Source organism: Dreissena polymorpha, chromosome 4 (genome assembly GCF_020536995.1).
Source record: "Dreissena polymorpha isolate Duluth1 chromosome 4, UMN_Dpol_1.0, whole genome shotgun sequence".
In the NCBI taxonomy this organism is placed as follows: domain Eukaryota; kingdom Metazoa; phylum Mollusca; class Bivalvia; order Myida; family Dreissenidae; genus Dreissena; species Dreissena polymorpha.
In genome coordinates this window covers 5007307-5024920 of record NC_068358.1, presented here as the reverse complement: position 1 = coordinate 5024920, position 17614 = coordinate 5007307, and the positions used below count along the sequence as shown (strand labels likewise).

Below are 17614 nucleotides of genomic sequence, written 5' to 3'. Positions count from 1 at the left end.
AAGAAACTGATATTCTTTAAAAAGTAGTGAGTATGATATAATATCTAATATAATACATAACAGTGGTTTGACACAATCGGATTATTACAAAATATTATTGTGGCAGGGTGGCAATATGTTAGTAGGCTAATAATATTTGTGGAAAAATAAACACAACTGGAAAGTGGATTATTATAAGCGTACCATGTGGATTAATATGCTGATTATATTTTGTAATATTATAAGACAACATTTGCATATAGTACATATGGCAGCAAATTTAACGATCAGACATGTCTATTTCCCACCATCACATGTATAAAAATATATTTTTCACTTGTATAGAATAAATGTGGATAATGGATCATATAACAAATATCATATGTATCATTATGCTAATAATAATAATAACACCCTTATATATTAAACTATACGAAGAGCAGGCTAGATTCAGAGCTGGGCGTAGCACATTGGAACTGATCTTCAACAACTGCAGAATCATAATTGAGAAACATCTACAATTCCAACGTGAGCTCTTCCACTACTTCATTGACTTTAAGAAAGCTTTCGACCGCGTGTGGCATGATGGCCTATGGCATGTTACTAGTATTAGAATATTCAACATTGACAAAGGGCTGGTGCAAGTCATTCAAGAACTATGGAAACGTTAGCAGTGCAGTATTGTTAACGGACAGCAGGGGCACTTCTTCAGGACATCAGTGGGCGTCCGTCAGGGATGTCTGTTCTCTCCCCTCCTGTTCAACCTTTTCCTTGAGAGGATAATGCAGGAGACTCTCCATGACCACCACACCTCTATCTCCATCGGTGGAAGACCCTTCTCCAACTTGAGATTCGCTGATGACATTGACATCATGGGTGGCACCAGCAGTGAACTTCAAAATCTCACCAACAGACACTATGAAAGAGTAAGAGCATACGGGATGGAGGTCAGCAAGGAGAAGTCAACGATCATGGTGCACAGCACGGCCAACACAATTGCATACATCACCTTGAACGGCGAGAAGCTAGAAGAAGTGACCAGGTTCGAGTACTTGGGCTCAACCCTGTCCAAGTATGGTACCAGTACCGCTGAGGTCCGAATAAGAATTGCCATGGCGACCACAGCAATGGCCAGACTGAGCAGGTTGTAGACAAGCAGTTACATCAGCTTCCCCACCAAGTACAGGCTCTAAAAGTCCCTTGTAGTCTCCATCCTTCTCTACGGCTGCGATACATGGACGCTTCACGCGGACACAGAACGCAGAATACAGGCATTTTAACATAAATGTCTCCGAACACTGCTCCGCATCTCCTATACGGAGCACAAGAACAACAAGTACGTCCGGAAAATGACTGCAGCACTTGTTGGTACACAAGAGACCCTACTGGCGACCGTCAAACGACGAAAGCTGGCTTGGATTGGACACGTCACGAGGCACGACTCTCTGTGCCAGACTGTTCTGCAAGGCACGCTAGAGGGAGGTCGACGTCGAGGCCGTCAGAGGAAAAGCTAGGTGGATAATGTAAAAGAGTGGACATCCCTTCCCAGGGATGAATTACTCTCAGCAGCACACAACAGACCCGGCTGGAGGAGGATTTCTGTATCGTCGTCCCTCATTTACCCCAACAGACAAACCGGTCAAGGGCTTGATAATGATGATATTAAACTAAATGGCGCACATTTTTCATGTACTAAATATGGCAAACAATTAAACAAGCAGACATTTCTATTACACATCAGTATAAACGTAGATATTTTTGTTTTAGTTGTATATAATAAATGTGGACAATATTAATAGTTACAGGGATAGTTACTGACCCGATACGGGATATACGGTTCTGTGGAAACCCAAGTCTTCTTCCCGATATGGTTTTCCACAGAACCGTATTTCCCGTATCGGGTCAGTTACTAACACTTTAACTATTACATCACGCAAACTACTTTCCAGCTCATCAAATTCAGTAGAAAATCCAAATGCGCTGTTGAATCGACGATTCCGGGCGGCCATTTTGAATGTTTCTACTGCCCCATATAGTCTGCTGACACCATATAGAATATATGGGGCCAGCATGTGACGTCAAACAGCCAAGGAGAGATGAGTATTTTGCAGATGGCGTGATATGTCATATTACAAATACCATATGGGTCTTTATGCTAACAATTATAATAAAAACCACACCGATACAATACATGTGGGAGATTTTACATTGTATGAAGTGCTTGTACAAAAAACGAGAGTTTGGATTCGGGTAAACATATTTTTAATTAGGCAACCTCGACTTTTATCTTTTGTGATCGAGAGAACAGAATCGTCTTGGACAAAATCCCGATAGACTGTTTGCACAAGGCTGGAAGCCAACAGGGTTCACAACTCGGTCGTAGTGTAGTCTGGTCCCCTGCCTCTTTTACTGCGAAAACGTAGTGAAAGGGGAAGGAATCCAGACTAGGTCGTAGTGGAGCTACGTCTTTTCTGCGCAGGCTACACATCAGTAAATCCATATTCAACATCGATATACAAGTAGACGTATGTTATGGTTGTTTTCAAATTTTTATGATGGCGTTTCTCTGTGGACTGTGTTCAAGTAAACCGTGCATTGAAATATTTTGATTAATTTCAACCAAAAGAGTTCTTACAGAAGAGCAATCATTACCAACAATTTATGAATGTGTCTGTTTTTGTCTGCGTGCATTGTACAGTTAAAATTAACTTATTTTGATTATGTTAATTTACATTTGGTATGAACTGAGCAGATTTCTTGCGATTTAAAACTCTGAAATTTGATTATAACCTACATATGCAAGTTGAAGATTTCCTTAAATGCATGAAATGTATGGGTTTCGTTTTGTTCGTTTCGTATGATTATGGGAAATTATGTAACACAATAATGTTTCTAGTGTCGATTAAACAAGGGGCATAAAATATCAACTTTGATCAAATATGGTAGGTACGCTGGTGCACCTTTCGTGTTAAAATAAAACACTACAATTTATCCCGCATGACATTTCTGTACATATTAAGAAGAATAGAACTGAATAAAATAGCACTACAACAACTGGGCGGGGCTCATGGTCCGTATCGCACCCATAAAAAGGCATATCCGTGCATTTGTTTTCAAAAATACATTTAATTTGCATATGTTTAAACTGTTCTATTGTTAATGCTTCATTGCTCAATTAATTCCTAGCTCATCTAATGTGCGTAGCGTACGATTCGAGTTTAATAACTCCGCTATAAAATCAGGGCGGAGTTTCAGCTATATATGTTGCTCCAATGGAAAGGCTTTGCAATTTTTTAAAAACAATGATTACACCCGATATATTTGATGAGGCTCAGCCACGTGATCGCTGATGTTTCAGCGCCCAGCAATCTCCACGCAGAGTTGTCGTTCCATGCTCTCATGCTGGTTCCAGTAAAATCTCTGCGCGGAGGTTGGAATCCCAGTTCTTATTGGTTCAGGGTAATTCAAGCGGCTCACCTATACGGCCCGGGTTCGATTCCCGTCCACGGCAGCATGTGAGTTTGGTTGGTGGTCACCGTACCGGACAAAAGGGGTTTCCTCCGGGTACTCCGGCACCCCCCCCCCCCACACACACAGCACAAGACCACGCCAACATTGAAGAATCTTTCAGTAACAACGAAATAGCTGGGAATTGAAGCTTATTCAAAATTCGGTCTAACTCTCGTGAGTCTAGTAAGTATATAAGGTAGGAGTGCTGGGACACACTCGGGGTCAACACTTTATGTAGCCCCTGGCTCGGAAGTGCCCTCACAAACTTTGAAAATCACACAAGCGAACTTTCGTTTTGAAATATACCGTATGCAGAATATTAAACTGAGCAAGTGCATTATATTTGGTTTCGTTTGCGGTGAAAAACAACTTCAGGCGAAACGGATTCTTACCGTTCTCTCCAAAAATCACATCCCTAGCTGGATTGCATATATTTCCCTATACAAATAAGGTGCCATATTTTGAACTGGTAACTCCAATTTTAAGTTATCGCTTGCAAACTACACGTTCGTCTCTTTCACGTAGGAACACGTAAATATTATGTATTTGTATGTCATAAGAATAATTTTCAGCGGTAGGTCGTTATTCGCATTACTTTTTTGTTTGTTAGGTACTTGTTCTTCTTGTAAATCGTGATAACAAACTCCTGTCAGATTTTGTTGGTCCTTAAATTGCGATCCTCGTTAACTTGGTGTCAACTATGTATGCATAATAAAAGAAATCGTTAGTTTGAACGTATCGTATAAATTAGTGATTTCCATGTCTATGAACTGTCCTGAGGCTATATAGCAATTATGAGGAACGATGGTCCAGAACACAATGTGAAGCATGGAACTGCTGCATTGCCGTTATGTTAGTGTTTTGATAACCGGCCGATATACAGATATAGAGACAAATATCAATAGCAATAATAATAAACCAACAGCAAAACAAGTCATGCAACATTTATTTTGAAATAACTATGGACATCATGCAAGCATTTGCGAAAAAAAAAATTATGTCATTATGCTCATTCTTTGTGCATAAAAAAGTTTATGATTCTACATATTGACGTTAATATAATATTTAGCAGACCAATTAAATAACAGAGCACCCGGATCCAGCGGGTAGGTTTCGCGTGGGTGTTTATTTTATGGTGAAAAAAGGTTTCGAATCAAAAAAGGGACATCGCCTCATTAATTGTTTTCACATGAAGTACTTTATATTGCTCACTACCATCAGATTCAATATAACAACAGCTACAACATGGGCGATTGTACGAGCAGGTTGGAGGGCAAACAGGTACGAGATCGTATGCACAAGTCGGGCACCAGTGAATATGCGGAAGTACCACGTCGCGAGTGTCAAGCTGGGCCCAGTAAGGATGAACAGGGAACCAATTAGGATGAACGGGATGATATTCTCCAGATCATGCTCGTGAATCCTGAAGAAAAGAAACATGCACATTGATAAATTCATAATCAGGCTTTTTAAAAATTAATTTCATTTCTACTGATATCACAATTTAATAACTATTTAACTTGTTTAACACTCTGAATAAAGCATAGACAAGATGACTTTGTTTGTCTGTTTGTCCTAGGAAGTTTGTCAGAGGATTTGAAGATCGTAGATATGATCATACTGCAATGCGCTATTATTTGCCACTGAAATATTTAACCAAAATTGGCTCATGTTGAATCATTCACAAGTATGTAGACTATGTAATGTGTCAGTTGAAAAATTGTGGTTTGCAATAGAAATAGCAAGGAAACCACAGCGTATATAATTAAAAATGTGAATTTCTGCAGTGTCGCAATAGCAATCCATATCAATGCGTGAGTCCTTAAAATAGTTAAATTTCTGCCATGAATGTTAGATACTATTAGTAGCTTTAGAACATTCATGCAGCAAACATATTTTATCTTATTACACTGAAGCCCACACAGGCTAATCAGGTACGACATATTCCATGGTTATTGTATTTTTCCTATAGAGGAAGTTTCTTCTTAGCGAAAATCAAGTTTAGGCGGAATGTGTCTCTGATAAGCCTGTGCGGACTCCACAGGCTAATCTTGGACGACGCTTGATGCACATGCATTAAGCCCCGTTTAATCAGAGCACGGCTCAATTGCACACATTGTTTGCTGCGCTAATGTTCTAAAGCCAGCAAATGGTTCTTCGATGTTACTCCAGGTTACCGGATGCATTATATATAGTAGTATACATATCCCATCCGATGACCATAAGGCGAACACTAACGAAACGAAATTTAGACTGGAGTTCAATGGATACAATATATCGTTTGTGGAAAGGGAAACAAAACGGCACATTACCTGACAACCCTGGTAACATCCGGGTGCTCCACGGCTTGGTGCTTGGCCTTCACAAGCTTCGAGTCCTCTTCAACGCGATAGCACTGCAGAACAGATAATAACACGCCGCATATAACAAATGAGCCCTGCATGTTCCTAGTATAAGCCTATGTCTGGAAAAAACGGGGTTTAATGCAATTGCGTATTTTTTTACATATTAGCCTATGCAGTACGCACATGCTTATCGGGGGCGACACTTTCCGCTTCATTGTTTTTTTTTATTTTGAAATGAAGTATCTTCTTAGCGAAAAGCCAGTTTTTGGGAAAGTGTCTTCCCAGACAAGCCTATGCAGACCGCACAGGCTTATCTCAGACGACACTTTAAGCACATGTATTAAACGATGAGTCCCGATGAAATCCGGGCTAAAGGTAAAGAACGTAACGTAACATCACACATTAAAATTGTTACATAATTTATTGAAATTAAGAAAGGTTTTCGAACATTCTTTGCACGTATGCAGGTGGGACCGTTTACCTTTTAAGGGACAATACTACATATCTGGTTGAGTAGTGAGAATATGCAGGCGTTATATCCGTTCCGCTGTTTACATGGATCAAAAATTGAGATATCGGAGTGATGAGTCTCGGGAAACATTATCATAATTTTCGTGTTACTTTCCGCATGTCTCTATTAAGGGAAGTGTCAAATCGCTTAAACAAAACATACATACGGAATATTACGCTAGTCAATTGTTCCAAGAGTTTGTATCACTCGTGTGATGACGTATCACACGAGAGGCGGAGCCTCGAGTGTGATGCGAAATAGCACAAGCCACGAGAGTGATACAAACACTTGGAACAATTGACTAGCGTAATATTCCTTTTATTGTATACAACAACTAACGAAAACAGCTAACAAATGTATTTTTTACTTTAACAAAACTGACAAAACAATGACTAAAACGGTACGCCATAGTTTATTTAAGACGCGTATGAATACTCGCCGCGACTGTCAGGAAAAATATCGTGCGTCGACCGCAGCGACTGTCAAGAAAAAGATCAAGTATCGCTTCGTGTGTCTACAATCGTGATACATCGGCTATCTCGGATACCTCCGTAAGATAAGCCTCGTGGCTAACGGTCGCCATATTGCCTTGTATTACTACTTTACTACCCAAAAGGTTGTCAGTCTATTGTTATGAGGCTGTATACATGCGCGTTGAACTAGCGCCAAACTTTTTACCGAAACTTTGATATTAAGAGCACTATTAACGTTCATTTGTGTTGCATTTTGACCTATTATCCAAGTGATTTACTTTTCCATTATTATTTAATCACCCTATCATCCAATTTTTAAGATGAAATTACGGTGTTTACAAAACCAACCAAACCGAAAGTGAAACTGGATGCATTACGTTTCGCGATGTAAACATTAAATATTTGTTCAGTTTGAGGAAGCGAATCGATAATAGACGTTGGAATATGTATGCAATACAGACTATCATTGCCGATTGTAGTACTGGCTAAAAAATACCTTTTATGACAGGTCATGTATAGAACGTTCATCAAATGAAATAGTGACCATAAATCACTACAAATGTCTGGGTTGTTCATTAACCCATTTATGCCCAGTGGACTCACCCATCCTTCTAAATTGGATCAATTTATTTCCAAAAGTAGGGGTGTCTGGTATATTTATTTCTATATTTAGAATATTTCTTACAGAAATTTCTCTAAGCAAACAGCGCAGACCCAGATGAGACGCCGCATTATGCGGCGTCTCATCTGGGTCTACGCTGTTTGCAATGTCCTTTTTTTCAGGACGCTAGGCATGAATGGGTTAATATAATTAATGCACGTTTCTGATCTAATTGCCTGTATCTAGTTGTAATTACCATGATATTGATAAAATTAAAACGTTTTTTTTTTCATAAATTAACATTACATGTTTTATTTTTATCATTTAGGGAATATATAATTGTATCATTATCATCATTAAATATTCTGAAAATGATCTAAATTATCATGATTACTTTAAAGTAGAATTTTTAAATTTTACTCATTATTTTTAATGAATTTCCACATTTGCTTGATTCAAAATAAAATGTATTAATAAGGGTTTCAGTTGTTAGTTTTAACCCTTTTTTAGTTCGATTAAATTTAAAGTACTAACTACGTACATGTATGTGAAATGCTCTTGAGTTCGTTTCCTGGGCCTAGAACCAGTACTTGGGTGTCTCTTGGAGATTTCTTAAGAATGCTCCCACACTGGGGATCAAACCAGTGACCTCCAGATCATTAGGTGGACACCACATCCATTACACATCAGCGACCTTTAATTAGTAAATTACTTTAGTATTGCAGCATTATATAATGTAATGTTGCTACATATTTTTGGAAAATGATTAATGTGCAGTACTAAATAAATCTAAATGCATACAATTTTAATTGTGTATATTGTGTGATTATTAGTTACAAATTCCCTTTTTACAGGTATACTGGATTATGAAAGACTGATAAACATAAAATTGACAACTCATCTCCCCAACGATACTTTGTGTGGCTCATTCTCAGAACAAACCCATAGTCAGTGAGAAAACTACAGTGTAAAAAGACCACTTGATTGTGACAATTATGGCTGACCAAGCAAATGTTATCATTTAAAATAAAGAGAACTTCCAGTTCAATATACATTTTATACCAATTATGACATTGGCCAACACAGAAAATAATTATAAGGTTGATTTTCCCAAAATTGACTGTTACAATTGGATACTGTTTTAAGCTTCACTGTACTTTGTCTGAAAATAAAAGTCCTTTATGATGTAATAGAAACATACATATTTAATTTTTAGTTTTACAAGGATATATATATACATACATATATTATAATATCTTTTATCGATGGTCAATCAATTTAAGTTTAACTAATATATACATACACATTTTATACATGTGTATGCTTTGATTTTTTTCTATTGAAGCCAAATTAATATCCCATTAGATAGATAGATAATATCACAGCAGTATTTCTATTTTGTCTGCAAGTACTGCAGAAATCATGGATTATTATTTTACTGAGTCAGCCTTAATCTTTATATTATAATTGTTAAAACAGATTAAGATGTGCATTATACAATTGAGGATGCATCAAGATTAAAAAATGGTACATGTATTAATTAATAAAGAATTAATAACAATCAGAAACTGTGCTTTTTTTTCAGTATTGTGTGAAAGGATTTGAAGTAATGATGTGTTTTTGAAATATGATTTATGTGAATTTGAATAAATATATAAAATTAAGTGATTTTCTCAGACAAAAACTGTTAATTACATACTAAAGTATTCAAAATGTATTATTGTAATATTTATTCGAATTTTTTAGTACAAAAAGCACTTTTCCCTGGCATTTGTATTTATAGTAATTGCATATTTTATAATTCTGACAGCATTTATAAACTGTGTTCATGCAAGCATGAACACGGTTTCATTTTTTGAGTATTTAAACAAAAGGGCCATGATGGCCCTGTATCACTCCACTGCTGAAAAAAAGGCTGAAACAAATTTCTCTGCATGTGCAAATACTTAAATATAGGCCCTATTTAAGCACATGTACACTTTTGTGACCTTCTGGGCTGGGTCAAATTTAACCCCAGGGGCATAATTTGAGAAAACTTTGTAGAGGACTACTATATCTCACTACATACAAAATGTGGTAGCCCTAGGTCCTAGAGTTAAGGACAAGAATATTTTTAAAGTTTTCACAAAATAAGAAAGATATAAGCGTATATAATGTTCAATTTTGTGACATGCGGGTCAGGATCAAATTTGACCCAAAGGGAATAATTTGAACAAACTTGGTAGAGGACTATAAGATGTTACTGCATACCAAATTTGGTAGCCATAGTCCAAATGGTTTTCGACAAGAAGATTTTTAAAGATTTCACAAAATAGGCGCTTTAAAAGCGTTTATTCAATTTTGTGACCCCCCGGGGCAGGGTCAAAGTTGACCCCAGAGGCATTATTTGAACAAATTTGGTAGAGGTTTATTAGATGTCACTACATACCAAATTTGGTAGCCCTAGGCCCAATGGTTATGGACAACAAGATTTTTAAAGTTTTCACAAAATAGGCCCCATATAAGCGTATGTTCAGTTTTGTGACCCCGGGCAGGGTCAAATTTGACCCAAGGGGCATAATTTGAACAAACTTGGTAGAGAACTATAACATGTCACTACATACCAAATTTGGTAGCCCTGTGCCTTATGGTTAAGGACAAGAAGAATTTTAAAATTTTCACAAAATAGGCACTATATAAGCATATAATTGATTTTGTGGCCCCCAGGGCAGGGTCAAATTTGACCCCTGTGGCATAATTTGAACAAACTAAGTAGAGGACCATACAATGTCACTACATACCAAATTGTGTAGCCCTAGGCCTAATGGTTATGGACAAGATTTTTTTTTAAGTTATCACAAAATAGACATTATATAAGCATATGTTCCATTTTGTGACCCCCGGGGCAGGGTCAAATTTGACCCTAGGGATTAAATTTGAACAAATTTGGTAGAGGACTATTAGATGTCACTATATACCAAATTTGATAGCCCTAGGCCGGATTGTTATTGACAAGAAATTTTTTAAAGTTTTCACAAAATAGGCCTTAAATAAGCATATGTTCAATTTTGTGACCATCGGGGCAGGGTCAAACTTGACCCCAGGGGCATAATTTGAACAAATTTGGTAGAGGACTATAAGATGCCACTACATACCAAATTTGGTAGCCCTAGGCCCAATGGTTATGGACGAGAAGATTTGTAAAGTTTTCACAAAATATACCCTATATAAGCATATGTTCAATTTTGTGACCCCCGGGGCAGGGTCAAATTTGACCCCAGGGGTATAATTTGAACAAATTTGGTAGAGGACTATTAGATGTCTCTACATACCAAATTTGATAGCCCTAGGCCCAATGGTTATGGACGGGAGATTTTGAAAGTTTTCACAAAATATACCCTATATAAGCATATGTTCAATTTTGTGACCCCGAGGCAGGGTCAAATTTGACCCCAGGGGTATAATTTGAACAAATTTGGTAGAGGACTATTAGATGTCTCTACATACCAAATTTGATAGCCCTAGGCCCAATGGTTATGGACGGGAGATTTTGAAAGTTTTCACAAAATAGGTCTTATTTAAGCAAATTTTCAATTTTGTGACCCCCAAGGCAGAGTCAAATTTGACCCCAGGGGCATAATTTGAACAAATTTGAAAGAGGTACACCCCAGGAACATTCCTAAGAAATTTCATCAGAATTGGACCAGTAGTTTAGGAGAAGATGTTTAAAGGAAAAGTTTATGCATGGATGCACGATGGACACAGGACCTTTGGCCAGTGGAGCTAAAAATCAAATTAAACATTTAGTTTTGATTTAAAATCAGTTTTTATATGCAAGTGTCTAATTCACTTATAAATTAAAACAGCATATTATTCATTATTGAAAAGATTATTCCAAGCTTGATGTCATATTTCAACTTTGCATAGTGTAGTTAATTGAACATTGTATTGAACTGTATGGGCAGCTATATTTTTTAATTTATGTATGTTGTATTATACAAAATGCATTATTTCTACCACAAGTAGACCATATAAGGCCTACTGCTACTAAATAGGCACTGGTATGAATTTGACACTGTCTTAATGCATTTGAAAATATACTTAAAATAAACTAAAAATGCATTTTAACATACCTTTTTCCTGGTAAAGTGTATTTGGGATGATAAAAAATACACTTGAAGAGTATTAATGCTGGAAAAATGCAGAAAAAAATACATTTGTTTCTGTTAGAAGTGTGTCTTGTCTGCATTTTTAAGTGTATTAAATACACATCAAATGCAGATAAATACAATGCCAATACTGTTACATGTATTGTAATGGACATAAAATGCACTTGTTCTTGTAATTAAATGCTTTAGTGTATTGAAATAACCTTTTATAACGTTTTAACAATTAATAATACCTTTTTATATAAATTTTCTTTTGAAATGTGACACTTAAATGATTTTTGCACCACTAGTAAGAGATATAATTTGTGCTCATAATGCTTTATCATTACACTACATAATATCATTTGTTGTATGAAAATTACCTGTAAAATTCATGTGAAAGCTCAAGAAATCAATAGCAGCGTGCTATACCCTGCTCCTTTTTACATGACTTGATTGTATTTAATCCCCAATTCTACATGGCTAAGGGAAAATTAATGTGCAGATTTGACAAATAAGTCTTAACTGGGATCCAATAGGCAGACTTTCATATTACTTGTATTTAATTTAAATCATGATCTGAATTGCTCTTTGGCAAATCTTTGTTGGTCACAGTATTCAACTGAATTTTGTTCACTTTGTAGTGATTATATTTTCTATATTTATCAGACAACATCTTTCTTCAAAAGTTTAACATGATTGCTTGGTTAATTTAGAAACAAGATCAATGCATCATAACATAAAATGAAAAAATGTGTAATAGTAAAAATGGCAGCAAAAAAGCACTAGATTATCTGCCTTAAATCTGAGACGATATGTTGATGTATTGGAATTTCTCATAAATAATGTGCTCCATAGTTGTATAATTGTATAGTCGCATGCATGAGTGGTGTCAATGTCACAATACCAATTAAAGCCTATAATTTACTAAAACAATTTGAAGTTTGATGTGAGTTTTTTTCAAGATCTGTTATATATAATTATATATACATGTATATATATATTGTTGAAAAGTTAACATGCAATAAGTTTACTGTAATTAAGTGACAAATAGTTTTACTGATTTGGTTGGAGGCATATATGCAGATATATCATGGTTTGTGCAGAGGACAGTAGCAAAAACAAGAGCTGTCTCCGTAGGATGACATACGCCCCCGATAAACGCTTTAATAGAAGTTATGAGCATTTTTCAAAACCTAAAAGCCGACCCTAAGTTCAAGGTCAAAGGGGTCAAAATTTGTGTGTGTATGGGAAGGCCTTGTCCATATACACATGCATACCAAATATGAATGTTACATCTGAAGCGACATAGAAGTTATGAGCATTTTTTCGAAACCTAAATGCAAAGTGTGATGGATAGACAGACGGACAGTGCGATCACTATATGCCCTCCTTTGGGGGCATAAAAATGTGTTTCACATTGTTTTGGTAAATGAGCAATGTAGTTAAAAGAACAGAATCATCAATTATAAAGTTATTGATTATAAAGTGTTGCTGGCATATTTGATGCATTCATCTAGCTATAAGAAGGTCCCTGTTTTATCCCCACTGGCACCGAGTGAGGGTTCTCAAAATCTTTAAACAATATGAATAACTACATATAGGGTCGAGAGCCTTGTTGATATGGGGGCTAAACACCTGAAATCAAAGCGACCCAGGTTAAAGGCCGAGGCCAAATAAATAAACCAGAGGCCGCATGATCCAGCTATACTCTGAACAAGTATTGTTTCTTCTCAGAAAACTGGCTTAAGTGTCTTACTAAGCTTTAGACTTTGAGTTTCAGTGCAATCAATCTAAAATAAATTGGTCAAATTAAATAATAATTTGTAAAAAATAAACATTCTGCACAAATTCAATTATTTACTTTACCTGTGTGCATGAATCATTTCAGTCTTGATGGTTAGTGAACTATGTCAAAAGCACCATAGCTATGAAACACTTGTTTTTTTGAATTGTGCAATGTTCCACAGAAATGATGCTGATGATTATTCTACACGATGATGAATTCAATTATTAGATATATTTCTAAATTCCATTTCCACCAACAATTCGGTTATTCCACTACCAGTTCACATGCTTCATACACAGTTGAAAAGAACACTATTTCACTCAACAACCGTGACACATGTACTCAATTTTTCAACTTTTCGCAATTAAAATTGTCTTCTACTGTTATTGTTGTTGTTGTACTTTTGAAAGTAGTTCGAAAGATGGCGACCATTAACCCAGAGATTGATTTATGAAATAAATCGTCTGCTGATCCAGAGTGGTGTGTCTAGTGTCGCCCTTGATAAAAGAAGAGCGAGATTATAGATGGCACTATCCGGATTCCGTACTTTACATCATGTTTGCGATCAACAATAATTTGTTTATGACTTACAGAGTAAAAATGTACAATCCATATAAAATTGATATATTGTTTAAACCTTACCTTTCTGATCGATCTGTAATACACGGTCGTGAAGTTGTTGGATAGTACTTTAAATAACAATACTGACACATAAAACGCAAATGTTCTAAATAACTCGCTCTCCCAAAACGCAGAGCTATTAGCCATGTTAATAAACAATTAGAAGTAGAGGGAAGTGTACACATGTGTTCCCAACATACACTCGCAATCGTAACTACTCGGCCTGTGTCGGCCTATGTCGGAACAAGCCACTATAAACCTCGTATCTAGACCGCAACAAAAAGTATGTACGTAGGCGACTCGTGTTCAATCCCTATTCCAGGAAGCATGTCAGATTGATTGGTGGTCACCATACCGCAAAGGTGGGATCTCCGCCTGGTACTCCGGCTTCGTTCACAAAACAAGACCACATCAAAGTTTAATATCTATCAGTAAAAACTAAATAGCTTGAAATTGCATCTACAATATCCTTCAATTCGTCTATTTTTTAGTTTAGTAAGCAAATTAGGTAGGAGTGCTGGGAAGCATTCCGGGTCCAACCATAATGCAGCCTCCGACGCGGTAAAACGTCATTAACTGCGAAATAAAATAAAATAACGCTGGAATTTGCAACCTACACTATCACTACTGTATGAAATGACTGCATGGGTGGATTAGGAGGATAGTACTTGTTAGAACGAACTTGTTAGATCATGTCACTGACACTGGAACAATTCAAAAGTAAAGAGGCGTTTCTTTGATTTGACATGTTTGTCATCTAAAAATCGTAATGGTTATGCGACAGGTATTAACAAATAAAAGTAAGAGGCCTTCTATTAAAACCCATTTCATTTCAATTTTTTTTTAAATAAAAAACACTGGTACATGTAGCGTTTTATTTACATGTACTGGCCCAGGTGTGTGTGTGTGTGGGGGGGGGGGGGGAGGGCTTGCGTGGACAGTTTTCATTCGATAACTTTTTTATCCCGACGTCTACGATCTTGAAAAAAAAAACAAGGGAAGCGCAAACACGATAGAGCCGAGAGGGCGTAATCATTTAAAAGAAATATAAATATTACCGGGTGAACAAAATTCCGGAACTCCTTCACGAAAAACACGAAAACGACGCCATCTTGGAAGTAAGTTCCAACTTACCTCACTTAAACCCGTAAAGCTCCCGTACACATGCCCCCCCCCCCCCCCCCCTTGTAGCCATGTGAACGATATAATGTAAAATATAATCACTCACATACTTCCTCTCGCGGTCAATATCCGTTGGGGCATACCGTTCGATTGATTTTCGAGCGTTTACACAGCTTGTGACGGCATTAGTCACGTAAACAAGGCTTCTATGGATCGTTGGCTTCAAACAGTGATCAGCTTATTTGATAAGGCCAAAGTCATAACAAATAGGATTACCAATTTTTGCTTATTACACGACACTTGCGTTGAAGGCCAGTAATAAAAAGGTTCAAGACGACCCACATAACAACTATCTAAGGCGCACGTTATATAATGTTAAATAAAATATCTCAATACGGTACCACTTTATGCCAACGCATGTTTAGTGCCCTTTACGGCGCATATGCGTTGGTACCATACGAACAGTGTCATAATTTTATAGTCATCAAGTGTGTCTTAGCAGTTAAGAAGTCAATATGAATAAAATATGTCGCATAATGTGGTTCAGATGCCCCAGTCAATTGTTAACATATCTTTTATACTCAAATGTAGGAGAACTTATATAATCGTACTTATATAAAACGTAGAGCAAATTGCTTAAAATAACAAAATATGATGAAAATAGCCCAAATAAATTTTGACAACAAATCGATTTGCTCGCAGTACCTACCGTAACGTTTGATAATGGTCGCTACTAAAAAAAGTACGCATTCTGCAACTTTGTTGGTGTCAAGATAATGCATGAGGCATCGCGATTCAGTGACGATATAATTGGCTGATAGTTGGTGCTAAGTAATTTATTTGCTTTATTCTTGAGGCAATCTTAAGAGATACAATGAGATACACAATATATACTAGAAAGTCTACCGGCTGTAATCGTAGTTTATATGTGATGGTATTAGCGTATAGAACAGTAGGAAGAGATCGTATCACAATTATATCGGTGAAAATGATTGGTGATTCATCTGCGAAAACATATCAGTGTCGTTGATAAGCGCAGTACGAAGAAACACGCAGTACAAATTGTGCATCAATAAGGTATGTAGCCTATGGACCATATAATGAAACGCATACATTGAATAATTGAATAGTCGAGGCATGCGTTTTTGTGTTTTATTTATAGCACGTATGGATGTGTTGAGAAAAGAGACTGTGCTAAGAAGAGACATCGTCGATACTTCACTTAAGCTTCGTGTCTAGCAGCTATCATAGAAAATTCAGTTTAAATGTATATTAATCGACAAAAACATACTTCCTCGAGTGTTGATTTATCATTACATGCGTGTAACACGGGACCGAAATAATTTGATAGTAAGAAGACACGACGTAGAGGATTTTCACTGTTTTGCTTTTCAGTAATTCATTTGTCACATAAATATGTTATATGTACAGTTCTGGCTCGATATAATCTAAATATGGGAAATGTGTGGATCTTTTTTAATAATTGTTACATCTTTACCTATGTATGCGCAGATGAGAGACGACCGTTTCAACATTTTTATTCGCGTAAGTTTTTTTTTTAAGTTGTTTTCTTTTGATACATGACACTCCTGTATTATTAACACGTTATATATGGCACCCGGAGCGTATGACCTCGTCCTGCCGGACTGGCGTTCTTGCTGCGACCACAAGAATTAATATTTGGGGAAATTATTAAATATTTTGACAATGCCTAGCATCGCTATGACTACATTTTGCATATTGTATTAAACATTCTTCACGTTTTAATTGCGTTTCATACCTGTTAAATTGCAAAAATATATCGATGGGTTAATATAAACACTGATCTTATTTGAGATAGTGGAACAAATGCGCCTAGAAACGTTTGTGGGGACTGTACTGACCACGTGCATGACGTCACTTTGTAAGCAGATTATTGACGCTGCTTTGTAAAAGAAAAACTCTAGCCAAGACTTTACTTTGAAATAATAGCATACTTGTGCTTTCATTTATTGATTTATTTAATTTAAATGCCGATTAACAGAAATGAAAAGTAACATTCACAGAGTTTATTATGCTGTCCAAATATTGTTGTCGGTAACACCAGTTATCGACGCTTTATTCGACCTCCTTCAGAAACCCAACAACACTTTGAGGGAACCATCACTGCCCAGAGGTGTGTGCATACTAACTAGGGAACCATCACTGCCCAGAGGTGTGAGCATACTAACTAGGGAACCATCACTGCCCAGAGGTGTGTGCATACTAACTAGGGAACCATCACTGCCCAGAGGTGTGTGCATACTAACTAGGGAACCATCACTGCCCAGAGGTGTGTGCATACTAACTAGGGAACCATCACTGCCCAGAGGTGTGTGCATACTAACTAGGAAACCATCACTGCCCAGAGGTGTGTGCATACTAACTAGGGAACCATCACTGCCCAGAGGTGTGTGCATACTAACTAGGGAACCATCACTGCCCAGAGGTGTGTGCATACTAACTGGACATTGTGATTCAAGATTTTTGTAAAGAGTTATAAGATTATTGAAGATTT

At 36.8% G+C, this 17614-nt stretch overlaps 1 protein-coding gene and 1 long non-coding RNA gene across 2 annotated transcripts; one reads left to right on the top strand and one right to left on the bottom strand.

Moving 5' to 3' along the window:
• Positions 1–4420: 4420 nt before the first annotated feature.
• Positions 4421–14190, bottom strand: LOC127879507 (microsomal glutathione S-transferase 1-like). Its single transcript, XM_052426377.1, has 3 exons — positions 13978–14190; positions 5802–5884; positions 4421–4912 (listed from the first exon to the last, which is right to left on the bottom strand). Exons 1-3 carry the CDS (start codon positions 14101–14103, stop codon positions 4675–4677), a joined length of 447 nt encoding a protein of 148 aa, XP_052282337.1. The 5' UTR covers positions 14104–14190; the 3' UTR covers positions 4421–4674.
• Positions 14191–17212: 3022 nt separating this feature from the next.
• LOC127879070 (uncharacterized) lies at positions 17213–17566 on the top strand. The gene is made up of 3 exons (XR_008048904.1): positions 17213–17272; positions 17312–17428; positions 17468–17566. It is a non-coding gene; the product is annotated as an uncharacterized LOC127879070 (long non-coding RNA).
• The last annotated feature ends 48 nt before the right edge of the window (positions 17567–17614 follow it).

Coding starts and splice junctions, on each gene's coding strand:
- LOC127879507 (XM_052426377.1), bottom strand. CDS start 14,103: ATGGCTAATAGCTCTGCGTTTTGGGAGAGCGAGTTATTTAGAACATTT. Junction 5,885..13,977: donor ATTACAGATCGATCAGAAAG/GTAAGGTTTAAA, acceptor TCTGTTCTGCAG/TGCTATCGCGTTGAAGAGGA. Junction 4,913..5,801: donor GATGTTACCAGGGTTGTCAG/GTAATGTGCCGT, acceptor TCTTTTCTTCAG/GATTCACGAGCATGATCTGG.